The sequence below is a fragment of the Oncorhynchus nerka genome, unplaced genomic scaffold, assembly GCF_034236695.1.
Source record: "Oncorhynchus nerka isolate Pitt River unplaced genomic scaffold, Oner_Uvic_2.0 unplaced_scaffold_1559, whole genome shotgun sequence".
Lineage (NCBI taxonomy): Eukaryota > Metazoa > Chordata > Actinopteri > Salmoniformes > Salmonidae > Oncorhynchus > Oncorhynchus nerka.
Genome location: NW_027039756.1, coordinates 36,114 through 58,426, shown reverse-complemented (window position 1 = coordinate 58,426; position 22,313 = coordinate 36,114). Strand labels below are relative to the sequence as shown.

The following is a 22,313-nucleotide window of genomic DNA, read 5'->3' as shown; positions in this document are numbered from 1 at the left end:
CAAGTCAAAGAGAGGGGGGGTGTTTACATCCTCCAAGTCAAAGAGAGGGGGGGTATTTACATCCTCCAAGTCAAAGAGAGGGGGTGGGGTATTTACATCCTCCATGTAAAAGAGAGGGGTGGGTGGGGTATTTACATCCTCCAAGTCAAAGAGAGGGGGTGGGGTATTTACATCCTCCAAGTCAAAGAGAGGGGGGGTATTTACATCCTCCAAGTCAAAGAGAGGGGGTATTTACATCCTCCAAGTCAAAGAGAGGGGGTGGGGTATTTACATCCTCCAAGTCAAAGAGAGGGGGTATTTACATCCTCCAAGTCAAAGAGAGGGGGTATTTACATCCTCCAAGTCAAAGAGAGGGGGTATTTACATCCTCCAAGTAAAAGAGAGGGGGGGTATTTACATCCTCCAAGTCAAAGAGAGGGGGTGGGGTATTTACATCCTCCAAGTCAAAGAGAGGGGGGTATTTACATCCTCTAAGTCAAAGAGAGGGGGTGTTTACATCCTCCAAGTAAAAGAGAGGGGGGTATTTACATCCTCCAAGTCAAAGAGAGGGGGGTATTTACATCCTCCAAGTCAAAGAGAGGGGGTGGGGTATTTACATCCTCTAAGTCAAAGAGAGGGGGTGGGGTATTTACATCCTCCAAGTCAAAGAGAGGGGGGGGGGTATTTACATCCTCCAACTCAAGGAGGGGGGTATTTACATCCTCCAAGTCAAAGAGAGGGGGGGGCATTTACATCCTCCAAGTCAAAGAGGGGGGGTATTTATATCCTCCAAGTCAAAGAGAGGGGGGTGGGGTATTTACATCCTCCAAGTCAAAGAGAGGGGGGGTTATTTACATCCTCCAAGTCAAAGAGAGGGGGGTTTACATCCTCCAATTCAAAGAGAGGGGGGTATTTACATCCTCCAAGTCAAAGAGAGGGGGTATTTACATCCTCCAAGTCAACGAGAGGGGGTGGGGTATTTACATCCTCCAAGTCAAAGGGGGGTATTTATATCCTCCAAGTCAAAGAGAGGGGGTGGGGTATTTACATCCTCCAAGTCAAAGAGAGGGGGGTTATTTACATCCTCCAAGTCAAAGAGAGGGGGGTTTACATCCTCCAAGTCAAAGAGAGGGGGGTATTTACATCCTCCAAGTCAACGAGAGGGGGGGTATTTACATCCTCCAAGTCAACGAGAACGGTGGTGAGGATGAAGAGCCAATCGGATGCTGATCTGACAGACCAGGCGGTCGGTGACCAGCTCCTACAGCAGGTGAAAGAGAGGGAGAGGGAAGGGGGGAGGGAGAGAGAAAGATAAAAATAGAATGTGTCTTTGTTTATGAACATTTGTGCAAAAGAGAGAGTGAGAAAATAAAATTGAAATGCTAGTGCTTTCATCGAGCTGCATGTAGAGTTTCTGAAGCAGGGTGTGTCTTACGTTCAACTGCGCTGGAGGCCTCAACCAGATGGACCGCTAGCTAACTGGCAAGCACAAAACCAGTCATCAACTTTGGGAGTACAGACCCACGGAAATCGTAATAATTGACTAAAATGCACAGTCAAAGTTGCCACACAGAAATGTAGTTAACATAATAAAAAAATCCCCATCAAAATCAGAGATATCTGGGGGGTTTTTCATGGGCTATGTCTCATTCCACCATATCCGCCAATATCGCCCTTCCTCATCTCACAAAACATCTGTAGCATACTAACGGTTTGGGCTACACACTAATATGACCCCTCTGTGGAAAGCTGAGACCATGGTGTTTACTCTAGGACGCCTCACAAGCCTCACAAGACTCGTCTGAAGGTCCCCAGTATCAGTACACAAAATGAATGGAAGTATAATTTTAATTGTTTCCTGATCTTTCTTATATCTCTCAGATATGGGATAGAAACTTCAGAACAAAATCTCTTTATATTTTTTCAATCTGCTATTTAATGTGTTTCTATTGGGTAACAGCATTAATGCCAAATTCAATGTGTCATCAAATATATATTTTGATACCTTAAAGCGTCTTAAAATTAAAAATCAAATAGCTAAATGATCCTTGGTATGACCGTCCTAAAAACAATTCCATATGTTAGCTTAGTAGTCCCCCCCCATTTAATATTAATAAATGAAACAACCTTAGAAATATCACAGTGTATCGTCTGCTCTTGGAATATACCTGCTGTATTACAATGGATATTCACTCATTCATTACTGTATTTAAACTGATATTCACTCATTCATAAGTGCCAGGGTAGACCATAACTACTCTATTTCAACTGATATTTAGTCATTCATTAAGGCTTTTTTTGTATAGCGAGTCATACTGAGACCAAGGTCTCTTTTAGAGATGAGCCCTGAATTACATCAAGTATAGAAAATACACACATCAAAATGTAAATACAAAATGTAAGCAGAAAGAAAAACAGGGTCATAAAAAACAAACACATTCGTCAGTAATAAGGTCCTCAATCAGCTTTCTGAATATCCCAGAGGCACCAAAACATCAAATGGAAGAACATTTCAAAGATTGTTCCACAAATATGGTTCAAGAAAACGAATAGCTGATTTACCTAGCTAACTCATGAGAGACCAAAGGAATTTCCAGAGTTAGACATCCCCGTGGTAACTCCTATGTCTAAAGTTTAGCAAAGTTTAGCAAAAAGTGGGACATTTTGTAAAAAAGGCTTTATAAATAAAAACATAGCAATGTATCAACCTATATGACATCAAAGGCCAACAAACTTTCTGGTAGAGAATACAATGATGAGTAATACAATTCTTGCCCACAATGTTAAAATGTGCTCTTAACATTCCTATTACATCATAATGACTTTGATTTATAAGTTTCCACTATTGCGGAAGTGGTGTGAAGATTAAGAGAGGTGGGTTGGGAATGTGAACTTGGCACATACTGTTCTTTCTGTCACACCATTTCCTGGAAAAGTAACATGTACATCTGCCACAAGATAATATGTAAAAAAATATGTAGTCAAATTAGCTGGCTAACCCACTGATCCTGCTTTGTTTTAAACCCCTCAGGTCTAAAATGTGTGTGTATTTTATCCAACAGAATCATTTGTTTGTTGATTTGAATATGTCACAGTGGGGGATAATCTTCCAAGTCCCCGGAAAAACATAAAAAATACAGTATTATAACAAATTGATCAGGGAACCATATTTTCTACCCTTGATATGGCTGTGGCTCCAGTAAGCTATACAGTCAGGAACTTTCATATTTTCGTTGGAAATACATGTATACCTTCATGCATCTCCCTGTGATACTGCTGTACAGAAACAAAGCACCATTTACAACCATCCAACTCGGTTTCATTTACAGTGAAATGTAACTTAAGTTAACAATGACATCTTCATCACTGGCATCTAATTTGTCCAGGTCATACCGTTTACCTTGGAAACTTGGCACAGACTGATGCATAGAGACTAACTACACAGGGGGAAAACATCAACCTGAACCGGTTTGAATGTGGGTGGCTCAACTCAAATTTGACTATAAAAAGGACACATCATCCAGGGTCAGTCATTGCATTTCAAGAGCCAAGACAGGTAATAACTTAGCAACCTACGAGTATTAACCAGAAAATGCAATACAAAGGTCGTACCTTCAGATTATCCTTATTTCAGAAAAAAAGTCATTGATTCTCTGAAGTTTTACAGATAATGTAACTGTGATATCATGCTTTCCTTTGCAGATTCGCCTGTGATTCCCACAAAAAGATAGAACCGTCTTGAAACAGAAAAAGGTAAGGACAATGCCAGTATTTTCCGTTTTGTATTGGTATACATTTGTATTGCTGAAGTTCAGTGCTATATCGCACTTGAAATGTAAAAGTAATTTGTGGTTGAGCCGACTCATGCAGCATTTAGCCTGAATGTAGTCTCCACGAACACGGGAACATCGCCTTTAAATTCAAATCATGCTGTAACGCAGAACTTCAGAATTACGGATTGAATTGAGCCATTAGTCGACAACATGAAGAATTATAAAATGATTGATGAACATTACACTCGAGGGAATTGACCTAAATGGACAGGGCCAAATTTTATTTATTTTATTTATTTGACATGGACAATGCAATTAACCCCTACAAGTCTAAGGTTTTTTTTGCTAAGCTTAACATATGGAATTGTTTTAAGATGGTCATTCCATGGATAATTTAGCAATTTGATTTAGAATTTTAGGACCCCTGTAGGGGGTCCCAATCTCTCGGGGGCCCTGGGATCCGGGGGGACGGGGGTGGTCTGCCGGTCACTAGGATGACAACCCAACTTGGGATGGGAGGGGTTTTAACTCTGATCTGTTTCACCTGTCTTTGTGCTTGTCTCCACCCCCCTCCAAGTGTCACCCATCTTCCCCATTATTCCCAGTGTATTTACACCTGTGTTCTCTGTTTGTCTGTTGCTAGTTCGTCTTGTCAGGTCTTACCAGCGTGTTTTCCTGTCTCCTTGCTTTCTCAAGTTCTGTTTCCTAGTTTCTCCGGTTCTGACCATTCTGCCTGCCCTGACCTCGAGCCTGCCTGCCGTACTGTACCTGCCAGACTCTGACCCGTTTATGAACCTCTGCCTGTCCTGTTTTTTAAATTAATGAGTAAAGAATAATACATTATTTTTAGAATGGCAAGCCATATAAAATTAAAAGGGCCTATTTATATAATGAATATGAATTCGGGGGGGCAGAAATTATTAAAGCATTAGACCTCTCACTTAAGGCATCAGTCATACAAAAGTTATACTTAAATCCAAACTGGTTCTCTAGCAAATTAGTTACAATGTATCAAGATGCAAGGTGAGACCCAAATGCAGACACAGGAGTCAGATGGTTGGATTCTTGCAATGTTTAATAATCCAAAGGGGTAGGCAAGAGAATGGTCGTGGACAGGCTAAAGGTCAAAACCAGATCAGAGTCCAGGAGGTACAGAGTGGCAGACAGGCTTGTGGTCATGGCAGGCAGAATGGTCAGGCAGACAGGTACAGAGTCCAGAAAACAGGCAAGGGTCAAAACCAGGAGGACTAGAAAAAGGAGAATAGTAAAAGGAGTACGGGAAAAACATGCTAGTTGACTTGACTAAACATACAAGACGAACTGGCACAGAGAGACAGGAAACACAGGGATAAATTCACCAGGGATAATAAGCGACACCTGGAGGGGGTGGAGACAATCACAGGAACAGGTGAAACAGATCAGGGCGTTATTTTTTAAACAAGCCATAGAAAGTTGTTTTCAATTTCAGTTTAATCCACCAGAAAAGACAGAACAAATAATACAACAAATATGGTGATTAAACTCAAATATACTAATTGATTAAAAAAACTTTATTTTTCGATAATTTTTTTTTACAAAGTATAATCTTTGTAAATTATATCATAAATAGAACTGGTGGAGTTATGTCACACATGCATCTAACACACATATATGGAAATGTCTGCTCTACCCAAAATTACAACGAACTAATTGCAGCATTACTGCAAAAATGGAAGTGGCAAGTGGAAGGAGGAAAAGTGAGGAACTTATCTGTCAGCCCTGCATTAAAGACCAGAATTGGTTGTGATTAATATACCAGTTTCATTTAAGAACCAAAAAATGGACAGCTGTGCCAGATAGATTGCAAAATAGTTGGGAAGATATTTTCAAAGTACCGATTCCATGGCACATGATTTATAAACTGACACGAAAAACGATGCCGGATTCAAAACTTAGAATTTTTCAATTTAAATTATACAAAATTCTTGCAACCAAGACATTGTTATACACCTTTTTGCTAAAAGTATTATATCTTTATTCATTTACAATCTGTAGAAACTATGAGATTAGAAAGGTTCAGAACTTTTGTGAAGTATCAGAGCAAGTTGAAAAATATATGGCAAATAGAAATCCAATATGGATGGTGTTAAGAGACAGATGGGAGGTGTTGAATTGAGCTGAAGGGTCGGACTAATAACAACAAGATAACAAATGTAAGATATACTGTGTCTGTAAAATGTATATAGGTTCAGAGCTTTTGTGAAATAGCAAATATATGGCAAATAGAAATCAAACTGGATGGACATTAGCAATAGATGGGAAAGGTGGAAGTTAGAGGAAGGACAGGACAAAAAAATATATATATATAACTATTGTAAAATAAATTGTTCAAAAGTTTGGGGTCACTTAGAAATGTCCTTGTTTTTGAAAGAAAAACACATTCTTGGTCCATAAAATAACATCAAATTGATCAGAAATATGTAAAGTAGTGAGTGTACAGCTTGTATAACAGTGTAAATTTGCAGTCCCCTCAAAATAACTCAACACACAGCCATTAATGTCTAAACCGCTAGCAACAAAAGTGAAAATGTCCAAATTGGGCCCAAAGTGTCAATATTTTGTGGCCACCATCATTTTCCAGCACTGCCTTAACCCTCTTGGGCATGGAGTTCACCAGAGCTTCACAGGATGCCACTCTTCCACTCCTCCATGACGACATCACGGAGCTGGTGGATGTTAGAGACCTTGCACTCTTCCACCTTCCGATTGAGGATGCCCCACAGATGCTCAATAGGGTTTAGGTCTGGAGACATGCTTGGCCAGTCCATCACCTTTACCCTCAGCTTCTTTAGCAAGGCAGTGGTCGACTTGGATGTGTGTTTGGGGTCGTTATCATGTTGGATTACTGCCCTGCGGCCCAGTCTCCGAAGGGACGGCATCATGCTCTTCTTCAGTATGTCACAGTACATGTTGGCATTCATGGTTCCCTCAATGAACTGTAGCTCCCCAGTGCCAGCAGCACTCATGCAGCCCCAGACCATGACACTCCCACCACCATGCTTGACTGTAGGCAAGACACACTTGTCTTTGTACTCCTCACCTGGTTGCTGCCACACACGCTTGACACCATCTGAACCAAATAAGTTTATCTTGGTCTCATCAGACCACAGGACATGGTTCCAGTAATCCATGTCCTTAGTCTGCTTGTCTTCAGCAAACTGTTTGCGGGCTTTCTTGTGCATCATCTTTAAAAGAGGCTTCCTTCTGGGACGACAGCCATGCAGACCAATTTGATGCAGTGTACGGCGTATGGTCTGAGCACTGACGGGCTGACACCCCCACCCCTTCAACCTCTGCAGCAATGCTGGCAGCACTCATACGTCTATTTCCCAAAGACAACCTCTGGATATGACGCTGAGCACGTGCACTCAACTTCTTTGGTCGACCATGGCGAGGCCTGTTCTGAGTGGAACCTGTCCAGGTAAACTACTGTATGGTCTTGGCCACCGTGCTGCAGCTCAATTTCAGGGTCTTGGCAATCTTCTTATAGCCCAGGCCATCTTTATGTAGAGCAACAATTATTTTTTTCAGATCCTCAGAGAGTTCTTTGCCATGAGGTGCCTGGTTGAACTTCCAGTGACCAGTCAGTATGAGGGAGTGTGAGAGCAATGACACCAAATTTAACACACCTGCTCCCCATTCACACCTGAGACCTTGTAACACTAACGAGTCACATGACACCGGGGAGGAAAAATGGCTAATTGGGCCCAATTTGGACATTTTCACTTAGGGGTGTACTCACTTTTGTTGCCAGCGGTTTAGACATTAATGGCTGTGTGTTGAGTTATTTTGAGGGGACAGCAAATTTACACTGTTATACAAGCTGTACACTCACTACTTTACATTGTAGCAAAGTGTCATTTCTTCAGTGTTGTCACATGAAAAGATATACTCAAATATTTTCAAAAATGTGAGGGGAGTACTCACTTTTGTGATATACTGTATATATATATATATATATATATATATATATATTTACCAAAAAAAGATATGGGGGATTGGAAATGATGCAGACAATTACATTGATGGAAGCTACAATCTATCTGCAATTTTAAAGCTGATCTACACCCTAGTTTTGATCTGACCATCTAAGTCACAACAATAGACGCACACAGTGTGCTAAAACTAATAACACGCAAATGATTGTATTCCTCTTGTCTATTTTGAATACATCATTTAAAAGTTCACAGTGTAGGTTGGAAACCCCAAGGCTAATGACTTCTCCAAAAGCTAATTGGAGTCAGGAGTCAGCTAACCTGGAGTCCAATCAATGGGATGAGATTGGAGATGTTGGTTAGAGTTGCCCTGCTCTTTACAAAACACTCACAAAATTTGAGTTTGCTTTTCACAAGAATCATTGCCTGATGTGAACCATACCATGCCATCTAACTTCTGACACCAATGCACCGAATTCGGGGGTAGCCCTGCCTGGGACATGACCCCGGGTCCCACGACTTTCAACCCAACACCTTAGCCATTACATGAAGAGATCCAAACCTCTTCACAAGGTCGCTAGGTGTTGGGTTGCTACAATAGATGCCTATTTATTAGAGGGTAGCAACAAGAAGCAAAACACAGTCTGTATTTGTCAGCTCCATGCAGTGTCAGTAGATAAATCAAACCAATGCCCAACTCATCAGCTATATAAATGAAACTCCAAAAAAGTCAAAGATATACTGTAATCAGCCTTTTGTTTATAACCATTAATGACCTTCAACATTCTTACTGAAACATTATTGTCTCCTTTCTCAGAGTCCATACCACCTAATGAAGAACAACTAATATTCAGAAAACTGGTTCAGCTTGGGACCGGAGACAACAAAGATGGCACACAACAAGGGCTCATCTCTGTCCAATGCCCGTGGTCGTGGAAGTTATGTTGGAAGTCAAATCAGGGATTCGATTTCCCTTCTGGATGTTTTGTACGCAGATGCATTTGAAAAAGAGGACATAGACTCTGCAATAGCTAAGAAGGCCGAGGTAGATTTTTACAGCGGAGCCCCACCTCAATGGCTTAACTTCTGCTGGGCTGAAAAGGCAACATCAGCTAATAAAACTACCCCCTTTATCAAAAGAGATGGGTACACGGAGCTGATAGAAAATATTAAGAAACAGTGTAAGGGCGACCTAACTTCTACCATCAAGCTGCTGCATCAGCCAGGCAGCGGAGGAACCACTCTGGCCAAGCAGGTGCTCTGGGATATGAGGAAAACACTGAGGTGTGCTGTTCTAACAGGCCCTATCTTAGACATCACCGCTATCGCCAAGGAGGTGATTCTCCTTTTCACTGCAGGCGGTAAACGCCAGCAGAACACTGTGCTCTTACTGCTGGATGATGTGTGTATTCAGAAGAATCTGCAGGATGCCATCATGAAAGAGATTACAGACCGAAACATTACAACCCACATGCCTGTGGTCATCATTTTAAACTGTGTGCGTAAGGAAGTTATCAAACAAGAGTACCATAACAAATCAAGACATGTTATTCTCAGGATGGAACTTTCTGAAGCTGAGAAACAACAGTTTGAGGAGAAACAGATTGAGATCAGTCGAAGCTACAGCAATGAACACAAACAGTTTCATGGCTTTAACATAATGCGAGAAAATTTCAGTGGAGATTATGTTAAAGAAACGTGTGCCCTTTTAGATGTCAGGAAAAAAAGAAGACCTAAAAAATCCCAGCTTCTTGCATTCTTATCACTGGTGAATGCCTACGTCCCTGGATCCCACCTTCTGCAGTCTCAATGTCAGGCATTCCTGGGGCCTCCAGGCCCTTCCTTTGAGCAGCGAATGAAGCCTTTCACTCATCTGATAGTGACATTCCCTTCACAACAGGGACAAGACAAACATGTCCGCATGGCTCACCCACTGATTGCACAGCAGTGTGTTGAGTTACTGGCTACAGCAGGTGTGACCAGGAGTGAAACAGCAAGGAACTTTCTGACTGACTTTTGTGGAGAAGAGGTGCAGCAACATTTGATGTCCGTCATCAAAGACATGCTAACTAAGAGGGAAATCACAGTGAATGTTAAGCAGAATACAGAATGGAAACGAGACATGTTAACGAAAGGGAAAATGAGAAAAGAAAGGAAAGGACAGTTTTCCAGGTTGATTCAAGATATTAAAGATACTGACAAATCCAAAAGCGAGTGTGTATCTGTTTTACAACTAGCTTCAAAGAAATTCAAGCAAAACCCATTCTTTCCTCAAGCTCTTGCTCGTTTCTTTTATATTGTGAAGAAAGCCTATACTAAAGCGGAGAAGTGGGCAAAAATAGCAAAAGACAGAGATCCCAACAATTCATTTGTTGCTGACACACTGGGGCAAGTATACAAGAACCATTTTATGAGCAGGGTGAAAGTAGAGCAGAGTTCCGTCAGGGTTCCCAAACAGCTGGGTTCCATCTCTGCACAAGAAATTTTGCAACTATCAACAATGGCCTTTGAGGCTTTCAAAGATGAGGAAAGGGCTGCTGAAAATGAGCAGGGAGCAGACATACAATACGATGGTATTAACAAAGTCTCACACATCTATAACAACAGGGGACTATTTGGTTATCTACAGGTTGCCAACATTGTTTTTGACTCGCTTGTCTCTCTTGATAAAAACTGGCAAAAGATCCTTACCATGGAAATATCCGCTGACCCTTTCTTCATATCAATCAGACAGAAAAAGCTCTTCAAGTACAAGCCACTCATCATCAGCCTCAGGGATGAGGTGGAGAGGAAATGTGAGTTTTTTGATGGTTACCTGACTTACTCCAAGCCCAACATTAAAGAAAATGAACCGCATTACTTTCAGACTAATGTCAAGAATTGCTACTGCAAATACGTGGGGACATGCACACCTATGCAGTTAGAGTCTGCAATAGATGTACCTCTCCAGAAGCTCAAAGAAGAAATGGCCATTACTTTCCCTGGACTGCTTTGCTGTCTTAATAAGGGCTATGATAAATCTAACTTACGCCGAATAACAACATTGTGGGGGGAAATAAAAAATAAAAAAAACAAGAAAGATGGTGACAACAAAGCGTCCCAAAACTTCATCCTTGCCAACATCATCTTAAGCAAAGTGGAAGCAGCATCTTCAGTGCTTACCCCGTTGTCAAGCCTAAGAAGAACTCTGGAGAGACATCTAGTGGCTAATCTCAGTAACCAAATCCCAGAGTTTTACTTCTTAGTCCTTTTGTTGTTTTGGCCTGAGGAGCATAAGAAAATGGATTTCAATATTGACCTCAACAAATGTGTTCTGGAGATGCAAGAGTCCTACAAAAACACATACAAAAAGCATCTTCGCTCAAGGTACCTTCTCCCCCTTATTTTCCTGGGTAAGGGTGAGGGTTTGAGCAGACTGGTTCATAGAGCAAAAATAGACAACCTATTGATAGAGGAGAATCCAATGGCAAGGCCAGAGGCAAGGCCAGACACTATAGATCAAAAGTGGAGCAGTGGTGAGGTGTGGAGAAAACCCAGTGTCCAGGACCTTCTTCTTCCAGTCAATGGAGTGGTTAGACAGCACAGGGTGTTTGCGCACGTTGATGGCAAGGAGATTGAAGTCTGTGCCGACCAACAAAGCAAAGTTTGGAAGTCCGGAGACGTCTGCTTCTACCTTGGCTTCACCATTAGAGGTCCTGTGGCCTACGACATCAACTACCCATCCTATTCAGGTAGGATTAAAGAGGAGGAGCCTCGTAAAATGTTGGAAGTACCGGACATTGAATTGATCAAAGACCGGTATTTTTCAAATTTGTATCTCTATATTCTCTCACTCATGTCCAGGTTCTTGATATTTTAATGTTCTAATACACAATATAATGACATGGGACGTCCAAACCTCCCAATCTACACAGGGGAGAGAGTGACGCTGGTATTTGTGATATCATTGATTTTTAAATGCTTTGTGTACCAGGAAATGAAGACCACTGTATTATCACTGAGGTTAGTGCTTGGTTTGGCTGATTTTCTGATTGATGTGTCTTTCCCCAGGGCCAGTGAGAAGTTGAACAACGTGCCAATGTGATGGTGAGTTAATGTTTGTTACAGTATTCATAGAGCGTACAATAGTAATAGATAAGTGTTTGACAAATGCAACTTTACCACCACCTATGTTGACTGAGCTCTGTATTTATGAATATTAAATAGTTTTCATGAAAATAACAAATATGGTGGGAAAATCCTACATTTTGCTCCAGTTTCACGGCTGGCAGCTGCATTCTTAGAATTCGTCATTTGAGTGCATAATTTGTCAAAATGGGAGGTGATGGAACAAAAAGTGAGCGCGAAAGGGGTGTTACCTGGTACCTGAACACATGAAAAAATAACTTTTATAATCAAGCATTGCATGCATTATCATCGCTCATTCACTACTCTGGACGGTTCTGACTTAGAATATGTGGACAAGTACAAATACCTAGGTATCTGGCAAGACTGTTAACTCTCCTTCCAGACTCATATTAAACATCTCCAATACAAAATTTAATCCAGAATCGGCTTCCTATTTCGCAACGAAGTCTCCTTCACTCACGCTGCCAAACATACCCTCGTAAAACTGACTATCCTACCGATCTTCGACTTTGGCGATGTAATTTACAAAATAGCCTCCAACACTCTACTCAGCAAACTGGATGCAGTCTATCAAAGTGCCATCTGTTTTGTCACCAAAGCCCAATATACCACCCACCACTGTGACCTGTATGCTCTTGTTGGCTGCCCCTCACTACATATTCGTCGCCAGACCCAATGGCTCCAGGTCATCCATAAGTCTTTGCTAGGTAAAGCTCCGCCTTATCTCAGCTCACTGGTCACCATAACAACACCCACCCGTAGCACGTGCTCCAGCAGGTACAGTGGGGCAAAAAAGTATTTAGTCAGCCACCAATTGTGCAAGTTCTCCAACTTAAAAAGATGAGAGAGGCCTGTAATTTTCATCATAGGTACACTTCAACTATGACAGACAAAATGAGAGAAAAAAAGTTTGTGGACAGGTGTCTTTTATACTGATAACAAGTTCAAACAGGTGCCATTAATACAGGTAACGAGTGGAGGACAGAGGAGCCTCTTAAGGAAGAAGTTACAGGTCTGTGAGAGCCAGAAATCTTGCTTGTTTGTAGGTGACCAAATACTTATTTTCCACCATAATTTGCAAATAAATTCATAAAAAATCCTACAATGTGATTTTCTGGATTTTCTGGATGTGATTTTCTGGATTTTTTTCTTCTCATTGCTGCCAATGACTGGAACGAATTGCAAAAATCGCTGAAGTTTGACTTATATCTCCCTCACTAACTTTAAGCATCAGCTATCTGAGCAGCTTATACCGATTGCTGCAGCTGTTGCCTTGCGGAGGGAATAACTACACTGCGTATAAATCAACGTTATTATCTGAGGCTTCCCGGAACATTTCCCAGTACCGTGCTCAATACAATCTTGAAGCGTGGAATCCGATTGGTCAGACCAGCATTGAATGATTCTAGTCACAAGTATATCCTCTTTGAGTTTCTGCCTATAGGACGGTAGGAGCAAGATGGAGTCGTGGTCGGGTTTGCTGAATTCCTGAAGGGAGGCCGGGGTTGGGCCTTGTATGCATCCCAGAAGTTAGAGTAGCAGTGATCCAGTGTATTGCCCGAGCGGGTGCTGCAGTCAATATGCTGATAGAATTTAGGTAGCCTTGTTCTCAAGATAGCTTTGTTAAAATCCCCAGCTACAATAAATGCAGCTGTTTGCTCAATTGGCCTACTTGGAAGTTGATAACATATTTGGTAGCCTGCAGACAAATTAGTCTTCTCTTTTCAGTAGAATAATTGGCTTTCCAACCAGTGCTTTCCTGTGACTTTTTATATTTGAAGGGCCTTTTTTTGCTACATGCTGTTCACTGGCAGATTTGCTGCGCTTCCCGACTGTAGGCCTTGTGATTGGGCTTCACACAATCCACAGCTAGGCTCTTTATTTTAAATAAGCTATTGCTCCTCTGTGGCTGAATTATAGGCCTACTCGTGGTGTAGTATTCTGAATTATTACATTTATTTCTGAACAGACAGCAGTAATTCTATAACTTTGGCAAATGTATTTCAATTTATCAGAGGTGCTGCGACACCTCCAGCACCCTTCCGCGGCTATGACTCCATAAGCAAAAACATATATTATAAAGAGCAAAGTTCCAGATTCTCTACTACACCGATATGTTGCATTCAATTATAAACCTATATCGGCACACTCGATTAAGTAGCCTAACATGTAGGCTAATCTTAAATTAAAGTTGGCAAATCACCATAAATTATAGGCCTAGTCAACGGCTGCGGGATGAATGAACAATGAAGAAGGAGTTTTACGCAGGTGTCTGTGGGAGCAGCCAGGAAAGACAACTCAAGGACCACTACTGCATCCGCAAACCAGCTAACCTGAGACGCTGTTTGATTCAAGGCTGGATTCTCCCTTTCTTGAAATAATCATTGATCTAAATATATGGCTATTAGATAAATGATGACATGCTAAAAATAAATAATCACTGATCTGACATGACTTGGTTGTAGCCTATAGCGCACGCATTCTATTATTTCACTATCCATCTTTTGGTGAAGCTTTCAAGGATGGGAGGAATGAAGGATGCATAGGTTATCCCAAAACAGGTGCAGCATCTCCATTATAGGCTATTTGTCTCAGCTATACCGTTAACTTAGACTGCCACTTGTTCACATTGTATAGTCCTATTATCCTAGGACCATGCCCCAGGACTACCTGACATGATGACTCCTTGCTGTCCCCAGTCCACCTGGCCATGCTGCTGCTCCAGTTTCAACTTCCACCTGACTGTGCTGCTGCTCCAGTTTCAACTGTTCTGCCTTATTATTATTCGACCATGCTGGTCATTTATGAACATTTGAACATCTTGGCCATGTTCTGTTATAATCTCCACCCGGCACAGCCAGAAGAGGACTGGCCACCCCACATAGCCTGGTTCCTCTCTAGGTTTCTTCCTAGGTTTTGGCCTTTCTAGGGAGTTTTTCCTAGCCATTGTGCTTCTACACCTGCATTGCTTGCTGTTTGGGGTTTTAGGCTGGGTTTCTGTACAGCACTTTGAGATATCAGCTGATGTACGAAGGGCTATATAAATACATTTGATTTGATTTGATTTGATTGTGGCTATGCAAGCTCCTTCACTTGGTTTTTGGGGGCAGCCCTTGATTCCGACAGGAATGTGCAATCGTTCTCTACGCAATCCTTGACCTACATTCACAAGATGATAATTATAGGCCTCTTCGCAGTCTTACAACGCTGACAATGTGTGTCTGTGAAGCCTGTTTGAACGAGTGTATTAGACCCCCCTACCAAACACACACACACCCAACTGTCTATGTATGTAGACACACAAACTGGGATGAAATACCTCATCCAATTCCGTGTGGCTCCTTCTTCTGAAAATAATCTATGGCACGACCTCTTGCAGGTCCTAAAATGTCTACTTTTAATAATATGGTAAGTATGTTCTAAAAGTGAAAGGATTTCCTTGTTACTAAAGTCAATTCTAAAGTATAACTTCACCAGGTCATCAAACTGCAGGCATTTCAACGGTGGCGTGGACAGCAACAGGGAGCCAGGGAGACATGCACTTAACCTAATCCCCTACTTTAGCCTTGAATTATAACTGAATTTATACTCAAAATGTTGACTTTATTCTCAAAATTACATTTGGTCTATTCTCGAAACATTGCCACTTTATTCTCGAACTACTGCCACCTTATTCTTGAAATATTGATACCTTTTTCTCGATATACTGCCACTTTATTCATGGAATTTAATTTAGACTATTCTCTACATATTTCCACTTTATTCTCTACATTTTGACACTTTGTTCTCTAAATATTTCCTCTTTATAGTCTAAATATTGCCACTTTATTCACAAAATTTAATTTAGATTATTCTCGATTTAAAAAAAATCATATATCATTTAAAAAATATATAATAATCCAAGTACCACCACCTATTGCCGTTCAGTTATTTTTTATCTTCACTTGACCCTAGTAATCTCCAGTAGCATCCAAGCTTCAGCCCCATTTATCATGTTTTTAATGTCGTTTTAGTGTATTACATTTGTGAATGTCATTGTGTTTAAATGCAGTTGTTCTGCGACCAATCTTTACCTCCGACCTCAGGCCAGCACTTTGAGGACTTCACCGGACAGAACTGATCTAGAGAGTGAACCAGGTGAAGCCCATCTTGGATAAACTCATCACTGACAAGAGCTAAAGTTCAGTACTGGCTGAACGCACCACACAGGACCAGATGGGGGAGCTCTCCACAGGACTGAGGGCAAGTGGCATCAGAGCAAAATATATTTTCTATGAAATCCTGACGGAGCTGGAGCCACTGCTAATCAAAGACCTGAAGGGTGAATGAGGAGCTGGAATGGTGAACTGGGGACATTTAAAGTTTGTTTTAGGGGAAAAGGGCATACATGACGGCAGTTCCGCTTTGTTTTACTACTTTGTGTTTACAATAAAACACAACCTAAGAGAGGTATAGCCTCATTCTTTTATCATTCTTATTTTTCTACATGTAAATATTAGTAGCCAGCAGAACAGCAACCAGCAACCTAGTGTTTTAGCCTTGAGGCTTTGCCAAAGATATAACATTTTGAGGGAGCTTGGGGGTCTGGTAAAAGTTGGGTTGGAAGATAAATGCTCAACCATCTCACCTAGATACTCTGGATCATTTACAGACAAGAAAATATATAAAGAAAATATATAATGAAAATACAAAAATATACTGTGTAAAGAATCGATGATAAAAAGAACAATTCAATTATTTTGGCTACTAAATGATTGACAAGTCAGTGAGGGTAAGGAATACCAGCGATCTAAATACATGTATGATATGACTTTGTAAAGCTTTATGTACAAGCCTAATACAACTTTTTAAACAGTAATGATATGTGAGAATTTTTGTGACATTTTCACAACACAGGTTTTAGAATATGTATTGAAATAAATACCTACGTACAGATGTGGCTTTGTCCTGATTTAAATGAGACTAAACTGAAATGATGCTATTTTGTTAGTGTGCTAAAATGAATATATATTTGAGCCCTTGTGGCTCAGCTGATAGAGCATGGCACTGTGTTTTGGGTTAAATTCCCATGGTGGAGAAATACAAAAAATGTATGCACTCACTTACTGTAAATAGCTCTGGATAAGGGTCTGCTAATACATACAGTGCTTTTGGAAAGTATTCAGACCCTTTGACTTTTTCCACATTTTGTTACATTACAGCCTTATTCAATACCCAATACTGACAAACTCAAAATTAAATATATAGTACCAGTCAAAAGTTTGGACACTCCTACTCATTCAAGGGCTTTCTATATTTTTACTATTTTCTACATCATAGTAACCAAAATGTTTTAAACAAATCAAAATATATTTTAGATTATTCAAAGTAGTCACCCTTTGGCTTGATGACAGCTTTGCACACTTGGCATTCTCTCAACTAGCTTAATGAGGAATGCTTTTCCCACAGTTTTGAAGGAGTTCCCACATATGCTGAGCACTAGTTGGCTGCTTTTTCTTCACTCTGCAGTCCAACTCATCCCAAACCATCTCAATTGATTGGGTTGAGGTCGGCTGATTGTGGAGGCCAGGTCATCTGATGCAGCACTCCATCACCCTCCTTCTTGGTCAAAAATCCCTTACACAGCCTGGAGGTGTGTTTGTCATTGTCCTGTTGAAAAACAAATGATAGTCCCAATAAGCGCAAGCCAGATGGGATGGCGTATTGCTGCAGAATGTTGTGGTAGCCAGGCTGGTTAAGTGTGCCTGGAATTCTAAATAAATCCCTGACAGTGTCACCAGCAAAGCACCCCACCCCATCACATCTCCTCCATGCTTCATGGTGGGAACCACACATGAGATCGTCAGTTCACCTACTCCCACAAAGACAGATTTCCACAGGTCTAATGTATATTGCTTGTGTTTCTTGGCCCCAGCAAGACTCTTCTTATTATTGGTGTGCTTTAGTAGTACTTTCTTTGCAGCACTTCGACCATGAAGGCCTGATTCACGCAGTCTCCTCTGAACAGTTGATGTCGAGATGTGTCTGTTGAACTCTGTGAAGCATTTATTTGGGTTGCAAACTGAGGCTGGTAACTCTAATGAACTTATCCTCTGCAGCAGAGGTAACTCTGGGTCTTCCTTTCCTGTGGCAGGTCCTCATGACAGCCAGTTTCATCATAGCGCTTGATGGTTTTTGTGACTGCAATTGAAGAAAGGTTAAAAGTTCTTGACATTTTCCGGATTGACTGACCTTCAGGTCTTAAAGTAATGATGGACTGTCGTTTATCTTCGCTTATTTGAGCTGTTCTTGCCATATGTAATATGAACTTGGTCTTTTACCAAATAGGGCTATCTTCTGTATACCATCCCTATGTTGTCAAAACACAACTGACTGGCTCAAATGCATTAAAAATGAAAGAAATTCCTGAAAATAACTTTTAACAAGGGACACCTGTTAATTGAAATGCATTCCAGGTGACTACCTCATGAAGCTGGTTGAGAGAATGCCAAGAGTGTGCAAAGCTGTCATCAAGGCAAAGGGTGGTTAGTTTGAAAAATCTCAAATATAGAATGTATTTTGATTTGTTTAAAGTATTTTGGTTACTACACAATTCCGTATGTGTTATTTCAGAGTGTTGATGTCTTCACTATTATTCTACAATGTACAAAATAGTTCAAATAAAGAAAAACCCTTGAATGAGTAGGTGTGTCCAAACTTTTGACTGGTACTGTACATTTCCTAACCCAAACAATGAGGCATATTTTTCTCATCCAAGTTGAATTAAGAGGTCAAACTGATCTGTGCATTTGTGTCCCTGCGTGTGATGATCCCTCCATTAAGGAGAAAGGGAGAGTTCTACACGTAGAACACTGTGGTGTGTACATAGAAAATGCAGATCAGTTCACCCACTTCCACCTCAAGATTCTCTATCCATCTTTCTGAAGGGAGTTATCCTACAGGAGGGTTTTCATGGTTTCCTGTACACTGTGACTTGCAGATCTATTGGGCTAGGACAGCAGCACACCTCACGCTCCGTTTACATCTGATGCCATGTGATAGTATCAATTAACCTGTTAATGTAGTATCAATTAACCTGTTAATGTAGTATCAATTAACCTGTTAATGTAGTATCAATTCACCTGTTAATGTAGTATCAATTCACCTGTTAATGCAGTATCAATTCACCTGTTAATGCAGTATCAATTAACCTGTTAATGCAGTATCAATTAACCTGTTAATGTAGTGTCAATTCACCTGTTAATGTAGTATCAATTAACCTGTTAATGCAGTATCAATTAACCTGTTAATGCAGTATCAATTCACCTGTTAATGTAGTATCAATTCACCTGTTAATGTAGTATCAATTCACCTGTTAATGCAGTATGTTTATATCTGATGCCATGTGATAGTATCAATTATACTAATTGATACTACATTAACAGGTGAATTGATACTACATTAACAGGTGAATTGATACTACATTAACAGGTGAATTGATACTGCATTAACAGGTGAATTGATACTACATTAACAGGTGAATTGATACTACATTAACAGGTGAATTGATACTGCATTAACAGGTGAATTGATACTACATTAACAGGTGAATTGATACTACATTAACAGGTGAATTGATACTGCATTAACAGGTGAATTGATACTGCATTAACAAGTGAATTGATACTACATTAACAGGTGAATTGATACTGCATTAACAGGTGAATTGATACTGCATTAACAGGTGAATTGATACTACATTAACAGGTGAATTGATACTACATTAACAGGTTAATTGATACTACATTAACAGGTGAATTGATACTACATTAACAGGTTAATTGATACTGCATTAACAGGTTAATTGATACTACATTAACAGGTGAATTGATACTACATTAACAGGTGAATTGATACTACATTAACAGGTGAATTGATACTACATTAACAGGTGAATTGATACTACATTAACAGGTGAATTGATACTACATTAACAGGTGAATTGATACTACATTAACAGGTGAATTGATACTACATTAACAGGTGAATTGATACTACATTAACAGGTGAATTGATACTGCATTAACAGGTGAATTGATACTGCATTAACAGGTGAATTGATACTACATTAACAGGTGAATTGATACTACATTAACAGGTGAATTGATACTACATTAACAGGTGAATTGATACTACATTAACAGGTGAATTGATACTACATTAACAGGTTAATTGATACTACATTAACAGGTGAATTGATACTACATTAACAGGTGAATTGATACTACATTAACAGGTGAATTGATACTACATTAACAGGTGAATTGATACTACATTAACAGGTGAATTGATACTACATTAACAGGTGAATTGATACTGCATTAACAGGTGAATTGATACTGCATTAACAGGTTAAACACACAACACAAGGACTCTAAAACAAAGACCAGAGAAGACCCATCGGTCAATCGGTCAGAAAACATCCTGACTGATTCAGAGGGGTTGGGTTAAATGTGGAAGACCCATTTCAGTTGAATGGATTCAGTTGTACGATTGACTAGGTATCCCCCTTTCCCCTTCTAATGTTGACCCTTCTGTACGGTTTGAAGTCCTATAGAAAATGTATGAAATCCAAAACAAGATAGCAATGTATCTAGAATAAACTAAGAATTATCAGAAATGTAAATAACCTTGTGTCAGAAGAAACTGTCGGCTCCATGTCAGTCTTAAGCTACAGTTTTATAGTCTCTCTCTCTCTCTCTCTACCTCACACACACACACACACACAACAGGAAATAGTCCTGAGATATGTAAATCTAACACATTTATTTGAGGTGTTTATAGAAGATGCAGATTTTTACTTCAGGATGGAACTAATCCCTAAACTGAAAGGGGTACATCACATGGGCCCATACAATATGGAAAGGTTAGAAGAATATTATCCAGTGATTTGTGTACAGTACATGTCCTCAAATATGATTTCAATGTGTGTTTAAGGTCATTCAAGTCATATGTAAAAGGAATAGTAATTGTAATGGTTTTCCTCCCCTTCATCTGAAGAGGAGGTGTAGTATGGATCGGACCAAGATGCGGCGTGGTAAGTGTTCATGATGTTAATTTTAATAAAGACAAAGAGAACACTAGAATACAAAAACAATAAATGTAACGTGAATAACCAAAACCGAAAACAGTACCGTGTGGTGAATAAACACAGACACGGAAACAAACACCCACAAACAAACAGTGAAACCCAGGCTACCTAAGTATGATTCTCAATCAGAGACAACTAATGACACCTGCCTCTGTTTGAGAACCATATTAGGCCGAAACATAGAAATCCCAAAATCATAGAAAAACCAACATAGACTGCCCACCCCAACTCACGCCCTGACCATACTAAATAACGACAAGACAAAGGAAATAAAGGTCAGAACGTGACAGTAATTGTATCTGTTTCCTTTTCAGTTGATTACACAATGAGTACCACTTGCTATTTACAAAGTAAGTCCTGTAAACATTAGAATATCCTAAACTAAATCAGCTTAGTTTTTGTTATTGTTCTTATTTTGCATCCAAACGAGGGCTACAATGAAGTACTGGCCAAAAGAGTCTTCACTGACGAGGGCTACGGTGAAGTACTGGCCAAAAGAGTCTTCACTGACGAGGGCTACAGTGAAGTACTGGCCAAAAGAGTCTTCACTGACGAGGGCTACAGTGAAGTACTGGCAAAAATAGTCTTCACTGACGAGGGCTACAGTGAAGTACTGGCAAAAATAGTCTTCACTGACGAGGGCTACAGTGAAGTACTGGCCAAAAGAGTCTTCACTTACGAGGGCTACAGTGAAGTACTGGCCAAAAACACCAGATACGATCAGATGAGGGAACTCTGCATTGGACCTCTGAAAGCAAGCGGCATCAAATATATTTTCTTTAAGAACCTGGAGAAGTATCTGCTAATCAGAGACCTGAAGAGTGAATGAGGAGCTGGGATGGAGAATGGGGGGCATTTGAAGATTATTTTAGGGGAAAGGGCGTGATGGCATTTAGGCTTTGTTTTATTTATGTGTTTACAAGAAATACACAAATATAACAGGAGCATAGAATCGTTATTTTATCATCCCTTCTTTTACTTCTACATGTAAATGTTAGTAGCCAGCAGCACAGTAACCCAACATTTTAGCTTGGAATTTTGTCAATGATATACAGGAGTTGGCTTGGAATTTCCGGCAAGGAAGTCCTCTGAAAAGATAAATGCTCAACCATGTCACCTAGATGCCATGGATTTACAGACAACAAAATATACAATAGAAATATTTTTTTTAAACAAATACACTCCCCTCAGTATGTAATTGGACAGTGAAGAAAAATGACAAGCCAAATGCTACAATGCCTGTAAGCTGACCACTCGTTGTCGTTCCAGTTACACTTCGACAAGAGATACTGAGGTTGGCTCATGATGTTACTATGGCAGGCCATCTTG

General features: G+C 40.2%; 1 protein-coding gene across 2 annotated transcripts; it reads left to right on the top strand.

Moving 5' to 3' along the window:
• The first annotated feature begins 3,601 nt into the window (after positions 1-3,601).
• Positions 3,602-16,060, top strand: LOC115115248 (sterile alpha motif domain-containing protein 9-like). Of its 2 annotated transcripts, XM_065015267.1 has the most exons (4): positions 3,603-3,732; positions 8,544-11,457; positions 11,777-11,812; positions 15,940-16,060. In XM_065015267.1, exons 2-3 carry the CDS (start codon positions 8,616-8,618, stop codon positions 11,791-11,793), a joined length of 2,859 nt encoding a protein of 952 aa, XP_064871339.1. In that variant the 5' UTR covers positions 3,603-3,732; positions 8,544-8,615; the 3' UTR covers positions 11,794-11,812; positions 15,940-16,060. The 2 variants fall into 2 exon arrangements, with proteins under 2 accessions (XP_064871340.1, XP_064871339.1); XM_065015268.1 differs by having other exon boundaries at positions 3,602-3,732; positions 11,777-16,060.
• The last annotated feature ends 6,253 nt before the right edge of the window (positions 16,061-22,313 follow it).